The sequence below is a fragment of the Petaurus breviceps genome, unplaced genomic scaffold, assembly GCF_028583685.1.
Source record: "Petaurus breviceps papuanus isolate PSGF00001 unplaced genomic scaffold, PetGlider_PUasm1.0 38, whole genome shotgun sequence".
Classification (NCBI taxonomy): domain Eukaryota; kingdom Metazoa; phylum Chordata; class Mammalia; order Diprotodontia; family Petauridae; genus Petaurus; species Petaurus breviceps.
In genome coordinates this window covers 104,334,631-104,349,916 of record NW_027186304.1, presented here as the reverse complement: position 1 = coordinate 104,349,916, position 15,286 = coordinate 104,334,631, and the positions used below count along the sequence as shown (strand labels likewise).

The following is a 15,286-nucleotide window of genomic DNA, read 5'->3' as shown; positions in this document are numbered from 1 at the left end:
GAACTCGGGTCTTCCTAACTTCAGGTCCGCCATGTATCTACTGAGCCTCCTTCCTTGTACAGATAAAGAAACTGAGGGATACTTGCTGAAACTGCACTGAGATGACCCGCCCAAGGTCACAGGTGTTATCTAGGCAGTACCTGGATTCAAACCCAGTCAGCCTCCAGTGCACAAAGATGCAGATTCTCTGCAGAAAGTGCACGTTCCCCGCCCAAAGCTGAAGGACACACATGCCCCAAGGAACAGGGGTCGGTTGTAATTAGGTGGGTGTGGGGGAGGGAAAAGGTTTGAAGGGCCCACACACCCAAGGAGGCACTAGATCAAGCTAGAAAGATATCTTCGGCTGATTGTCTTCAAGGGTCATCAGGCAGCGGGAAGGAACCCCGGGCAGTTAAGTGGCAGACCCAACAAACGCCCCTCCCAGCCCCCTGTCTAACAGTAGAGGGCACAATTCCCATTCCACACAGCCCATCTCCAGGGCCAGAGAGGGAGGGCTAGTGTGAAAGGTCCGCCGGGATTAGTAGTCTTTCGGTTGCCACTTGCGGGTAGCTGTCTATTCACTTAGAACTACATTTCCCAAGATGCTGCGCGTTAGCTTCGGCTTCTCAATTTCCCACCCTCCATCCTCCTCCTCCTTTTCCCACCTGGCGGCCTCCTCAGTAGCTGCGGCGGAGAGAAACCTCCCAGGAAACAGCCCCTGTACGCACGCGTCACGTTTGTTTATCCTGAAGCCGCACCTCCCTCCACGGTCGCTCTTGGGTCCTCCCCGTGCCCCGCCCCATCTCACCGTGAAATGCCGTCATGCCAACGATGCATATTCATGAACCGGCACGGAGCTCCCCTCCCCTCGCTCCCTCCCGCCTTCCACCCTGCCCCGGACACAGCTTGATTAATATTCAATGAGTACTTCTTCTGGACTGCTGGTTCGCCCGGGGAGGTGGGGGGAGGGGGCGTGGCTAGCGGCTCGGGCCCCCGAGTTCGGGGCGGGGAGGAGGAGGAGGAGGAGGCGGTGGCGATGAGGCGGGTGCGCGGGATGGAACCCCGAGACACCGACGGAATGCTCTGAATTGCCACATAATCCCCTGGAACGGCAACCCCGAACGCCATTGGCTTCTCCTTCCCGGTTCCTCCTCCTCCTCCTCCGCCGCCGCCGCCCTCTCCCACCTTCGCTTCACCTCCTCCCGCTCCCTTCTCCTCGCTCCGGAGCTGGGGGGGGAGACGCACAGCTCCACTGCAATGGAGCCCGCCGCCGCGGCCACGGTGCAGCGACTCCCAGAGACCAGCAGGGAGGACCGGGCTCCGGCTCCGGCTCCGGCGGCGGCGGCGGCGGCGGCGGCAGCTCTGGCGGCGGCGGCGGCGGGGGGCGGCGGCGGCCGGAGCCCAGAGAGCCCCCTGCCCTCGGGGACCCCGAACATGCAGTTCCTCTCAGGCGGCGGGGCCGGGGAGGAGGCCCCCGCCGGGCCGCTGCAGGGCAAAGCCGGGGGCACCGTGCGGAGGAGGAGAGGGGCGCCCCTGCTCACGGCCAACGGGGCTCCCCCGGCCCCTGGAGCGGGCAGCGGCGCTAACTCCCTGCTCCTCCGGAGGGGGCGGCTGAAGAGGAATCTTTCCGCCGCCGCCACCACCTCCTCCTCCTCCTCTTCCTCCTCCTCTTCTTCTTCGGCCGCCGCCTCCCACTCCTCCAGCGCTGCCAGCCTGGCCGCCTCTTGCTCGGCCTCGGCGTCGCTGTGCACCCGGAGCCTGGACAGGAAGACGCTGCTGCTGAAGCATCGACAGATGATGCAGCTGCAGCCGTCCGACCGGGACTGGGTGAGGCACCAGCTGCAGCGGGGCTGCGTGCACGTCTTCGACCGCCACATGGCCTCGACTTACCTGCGCCCGGTGCTCTGCACGCTGGACACCACGGCCGGCGAGGTGGCGGCCCGCCTGCTGCAGCTGGGGCACAAAGGCGGCGGAGGCGGCGTGGTGATGAAGGTTCTGGGCAGGGGGCCCTCGAAGCCGGCCCAGCCCCAGCCACACTGGGTGGGACCTGCTGCAGACGCCCCGACGGCTCGCCACAGGGGCGTCCCCTCTGGCACTTGCGGGGGGCAGGTGGCCCAGGGCCCCGAAGCCCCCAGCTCAGGGCTGGGGTTGACAGCGCCCATTGATGATCCCGGGGAGCAGCAGCCGCGGAAGAACGGGCTGGCGCAGCTCGCCGAGCCAGCCGTCGGGGGGAAGCCGCGCACGCCCCCGGGGGATCTGCCTCTCCGGAGCGACGGGACGGGGAGATTTGTGGGGTGCCTGACCCACGGCAGTCCAGCGCCCTCGGACTTCAGCCCCGGGGATCTGTACGCAGGGGTCCCGGGCTCCCTGCTGGGGGACCTGCGGCCGGTGGACGGCGTGGTGGGAGGCCCAGCTTCGGACACCGAGAGTTTCAGCCTGAGCCCTAGCGCCGAGAGTGTGTCGGACCGACTGGACCCCTACAGCAGCGGCGGCGGCGGTGGCAGCTCCTCTTCCGAGGAGCTGGAGGCCGATTCCACCCCGGCCCCTGCACCGGCGCCGACGGAGGGGTCGGGCCTCGCCCATCACCCGGGCGGCCCAGCTCCGTCTCGGGCGGGCGGGACAGTGGCAGAGAAGCCCGACAGTTTCCCGCCACTCCATCCTTCTTCACTTGCTGCCCCAGCGCAGTCACCACCTAACACTCCCAAGGGGGTGGACAGCCGGGGTGGGGTCGCCCAGGATGGGCCTCTGGAGAAGGCGACAGCGGGAGGAGTTAGTGTCCCCACTCCGTTGCCGCCTGGGCACGGAGCGGACAAGACCTCTCCGATGCCAACCCTGTACGTGCAGTTTCACGGAGAGACGACCCGTCGTCTGGAGGCACACGAGAAGCCACTGCAGATTCAAAATGACTACCTCTTCCAGCTGGGATTTAGGGAGCTATGGAGGGTGCAGGAGGAGGGCATGGATTCGGAGATCGGGTGCCTCATCCGCTTCTATGCAGGTAAGAAAAGGACTGTGCTCCATGAGGCCAACTACCCCAAAACATCATCCCCGTGGTTTTAGATGTGAGTCTATTTTTCTGGAGAAGAAAATGTTTTCACCCGCGTCTTGAGTGTATCAACTTATCCAAGGGTAAATGTAACACCTCCTGTATGTTTTCATCCATTGCTTCTCCAAAGCAATTTAAAACTGTTTAATCTTAAAATGAACCATTTCTTAATCTTCTAAGGTTTTAGTCAAAGTACTCAGGGTGGTGGTGGTGACTTAATCACAGAAGTAAGGCGTGCTGCCTTGGATAACCTCACCGAGATGCAACAGTGTTTAGGTTGCTCGCCCTAGAGACCCTTCCTTCCTAATTGGTCTATGGATATGAGACAGTTTTTGATTTAAAGAAACTGTCCTCTGTCATGCATGATTTTCATTTTATAGGAAATAATAAAAATGTATGGGAGCTCATTTTTACTCTACTCACCCATGTCCATGACAACCCCAAGAAACCTCTGTACACTTGCTCTGCTCCTGACGTTTGATTTTGTTTTCCTGATCACCTTTGGTTGACATTCTTCAATGTTTTTCCTCACTTTCTTCCTTGTACTACAGTTTCAGGTTTGATCCTGCTGTTTAAAATGATTAGTCCCACTGTCTCTTTCTATTTCTTGTTTTGTTGCTCCCTTGGTGGTTTCAGTCCTAAGAACTGACCATTGAAACCCTCCACTGTGACTTAGCATATAGATGCTGATCATTCTTAGTAGCCAGGTCATATTTGAAGGTGTGAATAGCATGCTCATATGGTTGTCTTTCCAGGTTTGATCTGAAACCCCTTCTCTCTTCTGCAGCCCCAGGTTGATTGGTGGTGTTTTTTCAGCTAAGAGAGCTTGGGGAGATTCTGACTTTTGGAAGGGATGAACACAGCATTCTAGTTGACATTTTTGTGGCTTATGTATAAGCCATCGGCATCATTACTTTTCTCTAGTCTGAGGAATTTTTTTTTTTAATGAGAAGTTATATTGTAGCATGTCATAGCTAAAGCATAAAAGATTTCCTACCAACTTTTCCAGTACTTTGGCAGAAACAGAATTAAGAAATGTATGCTTAGCCCAAATGTATGATGAATAAGAGCTACCCTCTTATTCTTATATTGTTAAATATTAAAATTTGCAAGAATTTTTATGTCCCTAGTTGGTTTTTGTTGGCACTTCATTCTGATCAGTTGTTAAAAAGTTTATTCCTGGAGATGAAATTGGCCAAATTGTAGAGCTGTTCCTCCACTGAGTTTCATTCAAGTTTTTCTAAAATTATTAATTATTTCTCTTAGATTAGGAAAATACAGCCAGTGTCTTTAGTAAAGTTCCTTTCAAAAGTTTGATGAATGTAATAAAGTAAAATGTTCAGCTTTTGAAGTTCTTTACAGGTTAGGAACTGGGTGGTTTTTTTTTTCTTGACCCAGGTAACAGTTTTCCATTATCTTTTTCCTGTCTTTCATAGAATTTGTAAAATATTATCAAAGCATTAAACATTACTATTGGAGCAAAAACTTGTCTAATGTTACTCTGGAGTGTAGGTCAGTCTCATGATCAAAATAAATATAATGAGCATATGTCTCTAAATTGAAAAGGATATTTTCTATTCAGTACCACTGCTTTGTCAAAATACTGTAAAGGTTTCACATTACTTTTTCCTCATTGAAAATATGAATACTAATTTCTGCTGTTAAAACACTGATGTTACTACCTAACCTCAAAGCATTAATTTGGAGCCAGGCATTAAGGGTCAGATAAAGAAGTTGTCATATTTTTCATAAATCTTTTGTTCCATGTTCCATTTTCCCCTCTAAAGTCAGAATTACTTTGGACAGAAAAATTCTTAAGTGGATACACTAGGAGTGCTATATAACACTTGTTACAGATAACAGTTTAATGAGGTTGGTCTAAGTTGTTGAAAAATAAAAAGATCTTGCCAAAAAGTGATCTCAAGAGTAGGGGTGACGCTCAGGCCCATGTATTGGGGAGGCTTAAAGTGGTCTAAATAGCACATAGTAGGGCAGTCAGTGTTTTATGTTAGTCATTCTTTCCTGCAGAGATATAAATAGGCCAATTTCAGTGTTCTGAATGACTTCCTTTGCAAAGAGAATGAGAGAATTCAGCTGCTGTTGCTGAAATATTCTCCATAGCTTCATTTTGTGTTTTATGATTAAATAGCAGTGTTGTCTTTCTGTTTATATGGTTGGATTTAAAGACTCAAGAGCCTGCAACCATTAAAAAAAATTCTGTATTTAAATGCAGCCTATTTAAGAGAAATTTAATTTTTAATATTCATTACTTGAGAATTTTCTTTTTATTAGGATAACCTAATTAAGTTATTTTTCTATGTTGCTTTACATAAACTAGAGTATTCTTCAAAATCAGGGAATGGTGATTTTAGGATCTCAATTTAAATGTTTATTGGAAGGATAAAATTAATTTCTTAAGTAGATTTGAAGCTCATGTATCTAATTATAGTAGTACTGTGCCTGAAAACTTATTTTGAAAAAAGTTATACCTGTTTAAGCAACCATTCTCTATGCTAATTTTAAAAGATAGCAGCCTTAATGTGACAGTTTTTTCATTTAAAGTTGCTGCATATAAAAGTTGTTGAGGTATATCTGGTCATTGTAGAAGATGCTTTAAAATTTGATTCCCTTTTAAAATCATGTCAAAATTTGCCTGAAAAAGAATTGTCGTATGTAATATAAAAGTCCATGGATGTAAACTGATTGACATAACTTGTGGAATCATATATTAGTGATTAGAGTGCTGTAGCAGCTAGAACCAAGAGCCTGTTGATGAAATAGTGGAGCAGTGTTAAAGCCATATGTTTTCTTTTTTGGAATAGAGCTCCTTTCCACTGCATTTTCAAAGCCAAATTCTAGTTATTTCAGTTCAAGTTTTAACAAGGAAAAATGATATTGACAACTTATCCATTGTATGTAATGAATATTCCTACCAGGCATTTTGATGTGTGACTCATTGGGATTGCTCTGAAGTGCATATCTTTACCTCTCCTGTTTCCTCTCTTCACCTTTCTGGAAATTATAAAATCTTGCACCAGATATATGAAAACCTAGGTGTTTTTCATCATTAAGCTGTAATATTGACTGTCAGGTTCTTATTACTGTAATTACAATACTATTGGATAACACAGCATGAACATGTGATACCAGTGTGTGGTTGGGAACAGTCTTTTAATTTTAAGAACAAAGGGTTGAATCCATCTTCGCTAAAGTGCATTCTCTCTTTTCCTTTGCTATCATGGTTTCATTTCTGTAATAATGATGGCATTGGATTTTGTTGTTTTTACATGAGAAGTCTTAGAATTATGTTCACATGTGTTATCTGATTTATTCTTACAAAAACCCTGTGAAATAGGGGAGGAACGAGTATCATTCCTTTTTGAATGGAGAAGGAGAATTCATGCTTAGAGAGATTTGACTGTCTTGCCTGAAGTTATGTGTCCATAGCAGAGCTGAGAATGGAACACAGGTGTTCCAACTTAGTCAAATCTCTTTTACTGAATTATGCCCAGTTTTATACTTTTCTAACATTCGAATTATTCACTTAAGTTAAAAATGTTCAGAAAATCTGCTATTTTTGCTAGCAACATAGTGAAATTACCTTAGTCACAAATGGTATTTCTCATGCACATGTGTTCATCTTTACAATGCAACTTTTTAACGTGTAAAAGTGATTATTCAAGGGAACAAATAAAGAGACATTAGACACTGAATGAACATTTAGTTAGTCACCCTGACGTTTTAGGTTGTGTGAAGAATTTTAGTTTTTCTGTCTCTCATTAAAGTAGACCTGCATTTGTTAAACTTTGTTATTTAACTCTGCCAAGCTAAAATCCTTCTGTACTTGACCCTCCCATGGTAGTGACCTTGGGTTCTCAAAGGCAATGCTAGCACAGGCTCTAGGAGGTCCTACCAAATTGGAAAAGCTTTGAATGTGGGCTTGGTGGCAGCCTTTCTTGTCTCCCAGCCAGCTGAGCTAAGTCCAGAGAGGTTCATCACCATGTTGGCTTGAGGGTGATGAATTTTGGGGTCACCACAACTCATGAAAATCTTGTACTAAAGTTGCAGTGATGTTTTGATCTGCTTCAGTGGAGAGAATATTCACACTGATCAGATTCTTGAGGTATTAAAGTTTGTGTTGATAAGAATTAATATACTTAATTTTAGGCAATATTTATGTGGATCTGATTGTAGATTCAGCCATTAACATTAGGTTGAGGCAACTATTCAACTGCCATGATAAATAAGGTACTAAAGTACTAAGGTACTAAAGATAAGGCACTAAAATTTATCCACAGTGTAAGGTACTAAATAAGGTACTGAAATACTAAGGTACTAAAGATAAGGTACTAAATTTATATGCAATATATCTACAATGAAAACCCTGTGTTATGTAAAAATTAAGGGAGAGGGCAAAGCTTATGGAGATAGGTATTTGGAAGGCTCTACCTAACTAGAATTTGTTGTAGTCAGCGTTGTAGCCTTTCATTGTTATTGTGGTGAAATGATGGAATGTTAGAACTGGAAGGCAACTTTGAGATCATCTGGTTCAGTTCTCTTAGTTTTACAGATGAGGAGAGTGGATCCAGAAAGAGATGATGGGATTTGTCCAAGGTCACACAAAGTTACTGACTGAGCTGGATCCTGAATCTTATCCTCCTGATTCTTAGTTCAGAGCTGTTCCCAAAAAAACACACAAAAAACCACAGTTGTTAGAATCTGTTAAGCAACTAAATGATGGTTTCTGTGTGATTGTTCCCCTACAGTGTTGGTGTCACGAAGGCAGTGATGTTTTTTTTAAACAGGCATTTCCCAAATGACAGGAGATACAGAGATGCCTCCTGCCATTAGTATCTTTGTTTCACATGATCATTAGTTCTTCCCGGGTGAGAGAAACTAGATGGATTTTTTGAGTGAGCAGCCGTTAAGAGGGTGGGCAAAGCTTTCTTAGAATAGGTGATTTTATTTTTCTTTTCAGAGGCATCTCCTGCTCTAGCTTTGAAATGAATTAATGAGACATCTGTCAAATGAGGCATCTTAAATGAATGATTTTGCCATGTTCCAGTGTTGGACATTCTAGCTGGACAGGAGAAAGAGCTTAATTGTTTTGTGAAATCTGAGGAATCCTGAAGTCACTCAATAGAAAAACAACTCATTTAAAGGGGCCTGGCACTTGAAGAGGGAGAAAGAGATGACATCAAATGTCTAAATCAGCCTTAGAATCCTTGGGAAAAGAAGGTTTTTTTCAAAGGGAAAGCCCCCCCCCCCTTCCCCCTTTAATCATATTCATCTGGCATGGTACTAATAATTTAATGAAAAGTTTTTAATCTGAAGTAGCTAGATTAACATTGTAGAGCGTCTTTGTCTTCCTACATCTTTTTTGTTCTTTAGAAAACCAAAAATGAGTCTAATCTGAAGGCACGAGTACTAGAACTTCTGGTCGGTAAAAGTTTGAAGGGGTATACTCTTCCTCAGTTTGTGCATTTTTTACAGTCTAAAGATGTTTTTCTGTTTGTGCTTGTATCTAGCTTTAATGGTCCAGGTACAATAAAATTAGGTATTTGGAACAATTCAAAGAACTGGTAAGACTAACCTTGATTCAGCCTGTCTCAGCATTGTTGTGGTAAGCATTTTCTAAACTATACTTGCAGATTTTAGAACTGGAAGGGACCTCAGAGGTTATTTGTCTAATCCCCTTTATTTGATAGATGAGGAACCAAGTGCAGAGAATTTATGCATATTTCCTAAAGTCACTTGGGGCATTGGCAGGACCAGAAATCAAACCTATGCCCTGTCTCCAAACTTAGAGCCCTTCTCCACTGTTTCACAAGGGATTTGAAGTATTTAATTATAGATGTGAAATAGGAAGACATGTTTTGGGACATAAATTGATATTGATTGATCTGTGTTTGCATTAATTAAAATGATTGTAGATTATTTATGGTGTATAGAAATGATAAATGTCTCCATTTTATTTTTAATCCAATTCTAAAGATAATAGTCATTGAACAAACATTTATTAAGCCTTTACTGTGTACTGTATCATGCTGAAGATGTGCAGGTCTGATTTAAACTTTTTCTATCCCACTTGTAAACTTTTTTGGGCCACAGGTTAGACTAGAGACAGTCTGACTGTGTTTAGTTGTCTTGGGTCACATGACAAACAGGAGAGTGTGCAGTGGCAACCCTCCTTTGGTGGCTGCAAACAGTGGGCTCTGTATTGTGCAGGCCTGGTTTTAATAATAGGATGTCTGATCCAATGGAACTTAAGACATGTATCTTATGCTGCTGCTTGTGGAAAGGCTTGTACCACAGTGGTAAGGCTGACACTTGACTTGAACCCATAGTTAATCTTGCCATGTATTTGGCAAGTTAGATTAAGTTAGGTGCAAAGGAAAATGCTGTGTGATACACAGGAACAGCCAGGTGGCACAATGGATAAAAGCACTGAACCTTCAGTCAAAAAGAATCCTTGACTTCAAATCTAGCCTGAGATACTTCCTAGCTGTGTGACCTTGGGGAAGACACTTAACCTGTTTGCCTCAGGGGTGGCTAGGTGGCACAGTGAATAGAGCACCGGCTGTGGAGTCAGGAGGACCTGGGTTTGGATCTGGCCTCAGACACTTAACACAAAAACTAGCTGTGTGACGTTGGGCAAGTCACTTAACCCTAATTGCGCTCCAAAAAGAAAAACAAAAACCTGTTTCTCAGTTTCCTTATCTGTAAAATGAGCTGGAGAAGAAAAAGGCAAACCATTCTAGTATCTCTGCCATGATAACCCCAGTTAAGGTCATAAAGAGTCCAATGGGACTGAAAAATGACTCAACAAAAAAATGTGATATATAGGGAAGGGATGAATAGAAGGGCTTTGCAGATGAGAGAGAGTAGGGAAAATTTCATGGAAGAGGGGTATTTCAGTTTGACTTTAAAGGATAGGTTAGACTTCAGTAACTGAAGGTGAGGTGGAGGGGATATATTCTGGGAATAGGGGAAGTATGTAGGTAGGAGATATCCAGGTGTATTCCTCAGGGACAGAGAGTAGTCCAGTTTGACCAGAAAAGTAAAGTGTGGTATCAGATGGCAGAGAGCCTTGAATGCTAGGTCTTTCATTTGATTCTCATATAGCAGGGATTAGCAAAGATCCCTCCTCACTTGTAACAGGATTACATAGCTGAATTAACTTTACTTGTAAATCATACTTGGGCTTCTTTTTGGCTTGATCTCATATTTAATCTTCTGATATCTAGAGTAATCCAGGGGTATGTTTGCATATGTTTTCATTAATTAATAAGATATTGACATTTCTCAATCAGCTAAACTCTGAGTGTCCCTATCAATTTATCAAATCTTGTTTGTTTAATGAACTGCCTTTCCCAATAATTGTTAACTCATATCTAGATATATTAATTTCCTTAATATTATTGAATATGTAATTTGTTAACAACAAAATCAATAATACAACAAATATGAATAATTATTTACAGTTGTTAAGTTAGTAAGAAAGATTACAGCTAGAGAACCATGTCATACTACACTATAACTGGAAATGACTTCTTATTTCTGAAAATATAGTCCCATCATTTAATTCACTCTAGATATCAAAGTCTCTTCATAAAATTCTCTTCATCCTTTTTCATGATAAAGATTAAGAGTTCCCGTCAAAAAGAAACTCCATCCTCTTCCTTTCTTCAACTTCTCTCTGGCCATGGCAGAAAAACAAGTAAATGCCTAGAGTCTCTCTTAAGTTTTTATTCTGAACAGTTTTCAGACTCGTCATAAAATTCTCTTTGTAATGTTTCTTCATTAAATAAATTAAAACAGTTCTAACAATGCAGATGCTTCCTCTCACCCTGTTTCTTCATAGCTTCTTTCTTTAAAAAAAAAAAATTTTTTTTGGAGGGGGGAGAGCAGGGAAGTTGGGGTTGGTGACTTGCCCAAGGTCACACAGCTAGTTAAGTGTCTTGAGGCTGGATTTGAACTCAGGTCCTCCTGATTTCAGGGCTGGTGCTGTATTCACTGTGCCATCTAGCCACCCCCATAGTTTCTCTCAAAGCATCTCTACTCCATCTCCTCAGTTTTCTAAAAAATTGCCAGCACTGGCTGCCAAATCTTAAAACATTCCATTTGGCTGTTAAAGCTGCAGTAGTAGTGAAAACATCCTCTGTAGAAGTGACTTTTGAAACATATTAACACTCAGAGCTGCCCCTGTGATAGTACAAGAGTGACATTTTGTAGGTAAGAAAAATGAGGCTTGTGATCTTTGAATGATAGGCATCAGAAACCAGTTATTTAAATGGTAGAGCTGAGACTTGAGTTCAGCCTTTTGACTCTGACTGCTGCTCTTTCCCCATTAAACAAATATATCTTAATAGATTATAATAGATCTTTGGAACCCAGAGATTCCAAACAGGAAGTAATTAAAAATGCTTTATTTTTAGCTTATGTAAGAATTTATATTTGTGAATACTGTGACTTTTTTAAAAATCCTAAGAATTTTTGACAGGCTCTTTGAAAATTGAATTTATTCATAACAAAATGGGCTCATTTCCTTTTGGACAAATCACTTCTCTTTTCTGGGCTTCAGTTTCCTCAGTCCATAAGATGTGAGAGTTAGACAGTGCTATTTGAGGCCTCTTCCATCTCATGATTCCTGATCCTGTTGAAAAGGTGAAACCACTTGTGGGAAAATTTGTTTTGCAGTGTCCTAATAGTTCTTGAGATACCTAGTTATCATAGGCATATAGATTTAGAGCTGGGAGGTACCTTAAAGGTCATCTCTCCTAACCTCCTCTTTTTACAGAAGAGGAAACTGAGGCCCAGAGAGATTAAGTGAATTGTTCAAGGTTATACAGGTCGGAAGAACCAGATTTCAAATCCAGGTCCTCTGGCTCCAAATTCAGCATTTGCTCACAGCATCATGCTAAATTCTTTCAAAACATCATTAAAAATACCTGCTACTTTAAAAAAAAATGCTTCAGTGCTAGTGAAATAGACCCACAGTCTTAGATTTAGAGTAGGATGTCAGATTTTCTTTTAACTCAGATCTTTCTTCATTTTCTTCTACCTCATACCTTTTAAAAAAAAAACTGAATAGTCAATTATTTTGATGATATGTAAGTGTATAATCTACTGAAGTCCTTGGAAATTAATGTGGGTTTAATCCTTGGAATGCAAGATTGGGCAAGGTCTATCAAACTGGAGTTTGGCCCTGGTCAATAAATGTCTATTTGAGGACCAATCCAGATAAAATTCAGAGAGACCCATCGCCAGGGCAAGGAATTTAATTAGAAATATCAAATTTGGGTGAGGTAACTAAAATATAATCTTTTTTATTGTGAATTCAGTGATCATCATCAATTACAAGTATCTCAAGACAAAGAAAAGGGAAGAGAATCATATAAGAAATTGTGAACTTTTACCATGTACAGTGTTTTAGTTTTATTTTTAAAAGCATATATATGTATAAATGCACACACATACTTAACCAGGTAGTGACAGATGACTCAATTTTTGTGTGTGAGTTAATTGGGAATTGATAAATTTCATTAAAAAATTTCGTTTTTCCCCCTCGTAGGAAGAGGTTTGTTCTGTTCTTGCTGCTTCTGTCTTTAGTGAATCTTGTTCCTGATTTAGCTGTATACAGTGGAGATAGATTTTAATTCCTATTCAGTTCCTAACATGTTAGAACATTGGGTTTATATTCCCAAGTTCCTGATACTTTCAGAAGACCCAGATAGAAGAAAGTATGAATTGTATTTGTTAAGGAAATTTCTTTTTTTCTTTTCTTTCTTTCTTTTTTTTTTTTTTTGCTTTTTTTGGAGGGGGGAGGGCAGGGCAGTTGGGGTTAAGTGGGTTGCCCAAGGTCACACAGCTAGTACATGTTAAGTATCTGAGCTCGGATTTGAACTCAGGTCCTCCTGACTCCAGGGCCGGTGCTCTATTTACTGCGCCACCTAGCCACCCCAAGAATCTTCACTGTAACATACAGTGTCTGTTCCTTCTTTAATTTACAGGTGAGGACACTGGAGTCCTGAGAGGGGAAGTGTCTTACCATACTGAGGTCATATAGTGCTAGTCAAGTACTATTGCTGGTTCTCGTCCAGAAGTTCTGTATGTAGAAATTTGTTTTTCTCATCCACGTACTGTGTAATTGGAGATATATTTCTAGGGACATTTCTTTTGAAGCAGCATTTCTGTTAGTATTGAGAGAGTTTGTTTGAAGTGTGGTGGGTTTAACCAATCCATTCCTGTCTCCATTTTGGCATTCCATAAGGGGAGGAAAGTGTGAGTTTTCTGTTGTGTTCAGCTTTGTAGTTATATGGTTATATTTTTTGTTGCAAATGCTTAGAGACAGACTAGTTTCTTGGAGGGAAGGAGCAGCTTGATGACCCATTTTAGAGATATAATTTCTTCCTATCATTTATACACTCATTTCTTTCCACATGGATAAAGCAAGAAAGTTGAAACTCTTAGGAAGAGAGTCTGCTGATACCATGTTGTAAGTCTAGTCCCTGTGACTGAAAAGCTAGTCAAATAGCCAAATTTCCTGAGTCGTCCCTCAGGGGAGTGGGACAAGACATGGACATCTATACTCATCAGGTAGGCATCCTAAGACTACTGATAAAAAAGTAGGTGGTGTCTAGACTGGATTGGATTGGATATCATGCCTCTGTGTATCGGCGTTGAGTTCTTGCTGTATTTACTATGTTAGATTAAAGAATTCTAAGCAAATTGATGAACATACTTAAAATGTTGGGTCGTTTCTGTTCCTTTCGGATCAAGACAGTTCAGTTTCTTCTGCAGTGTGGCCAGTGCTTTTAAGAGGTTTCATCTCACTTGGACAGATTGTATGAGGCTTCTAATGTTCTAATGGAACAGATGGACATTTTAACTGCAACAGAGGGAAATTAGATTTCATTAATGATACTCTGATCCAGTGGGGAATTTGAACTTTAACAGTGTATGGTTGGTTGAGAGGTGGGGGAAAGTTTGAAAATCATAAGGGTATGTAATTAGAGTTTTGCAATGTAAATTATATTTGATTAGAAAGAAAATAAGAGAGCTTGCTGTAGTGTTATTTTTTTTTTAGGTAAGAAACCTAAGATGAAAAAGTTTACTTTCAGCTAAGTTTTAAAGCAAATTCAGTGTGTGCATACATACACACATTTATATATATGTATATATATGTGTGTGTGTATTTGTATATACACACATATGTATTACATATATTTGAAATTTTCTGTTTTCTTGCATTAAGAAAACATTAGTATTCTCAAAGAAGCACATTTTATAATATTTAAGTCTTTCAGTTGCATTTACACAGTTGTGTCTTTTACAGTGATTAAAAAAATTAAAACAACTCAGCATGTTTTTGTTAGTTCTTCCTTTCTGTACCAAATTTCAGAAGTCTTCTCCATGAAAACTGCCAGCACCTCAAATTCCTTTTCTCTGAACGGAAAGGAGAAAGAGATAAAAAGAACCCCTTTGCTTTTTATTAGATAGTCACTCATCTCTGAGTATAAATAGGTATGTTGGGAGTGAGACATTTCCTTTTACCTTGGGTTGAATTTCAAATTAATCTCTTACCTTAAGCTGAATAGCATTTGTAGTGTTAAAGTAACTTACCTAATCAATTAATTCCCTAGAGCTTACCATTCCTTTTCCATAGGATAAAAGAAACTTTAAAAACACAAAGAGAATAAAAACTCATTGCATATGGTATATATAGACTATGTACTCCAGATGCAGAAACACATGAAAACTATTCCTTGATGGGAGTGTTCCTTTAGCGATGTGACTGTGGGGTAGCTGACATTCAGTCTTATGTGAAACAGTTCTATGTTCAACAGATTGGGTCCCTGTCACTCCTTCCTTCTCCCCACCTTTCTCTTCCCTCCCTTTCTTGAAAGGTTGAGAGTAGTGGTTATATCTGTGGGGCATGGGGACAATTTAATTTTAATCAGAAAAACAATTATGAACTAATGTAAATCTCCCTTGAGATGTATTAGGGGCAAAATTTCTGACTTATAATGACCAAATCCTAGTGAATCTAGGGGCGTTGGGGGGAGAGGAAGGAATGGAGGGAGTTCTGTCCAATGTGCCACACTCACACCCTCTCTGTGTTTCTGCACCTCTCTTCTTCCCACCTTTATACAATGCTCGATTTGACTGCCAAACATACAGTCTTTGTGATTGACAGTTCCTGCTACTCAGAGTACATGGTGCTGGAGAAGAAACTACCCATAGCCCTAGAGGAATGCC

At 42.2% G+C, this 15,286-nt stretch overlaps 1 protein-coding gene across 1 annotated transcript in view; it reads left to right on the top strand.

Moving 5' to 3' along the window:
- Positions 1–988: 988 nt before the first annotated feature.
- The window catches only part of PHLPP1 (PH domain and leucine rich repeat protein phosphatase 1), a 287,729-nt gene continuing 273,431 nt past the window's right edge, over positions 989–15,286 (top strand). The window contains exon 1 of the mRNA XM_069100244.1: positions 989–2,977. Within this exon, the coding sequence (XP_068956345.1) occupies positions 1,237–2,977 (1,741 nt within the window). The 5' untranslated portion in view covers positions 989–1,236. The remainder of the gene's footprint in view (positions 2,978–15,286) is intronic.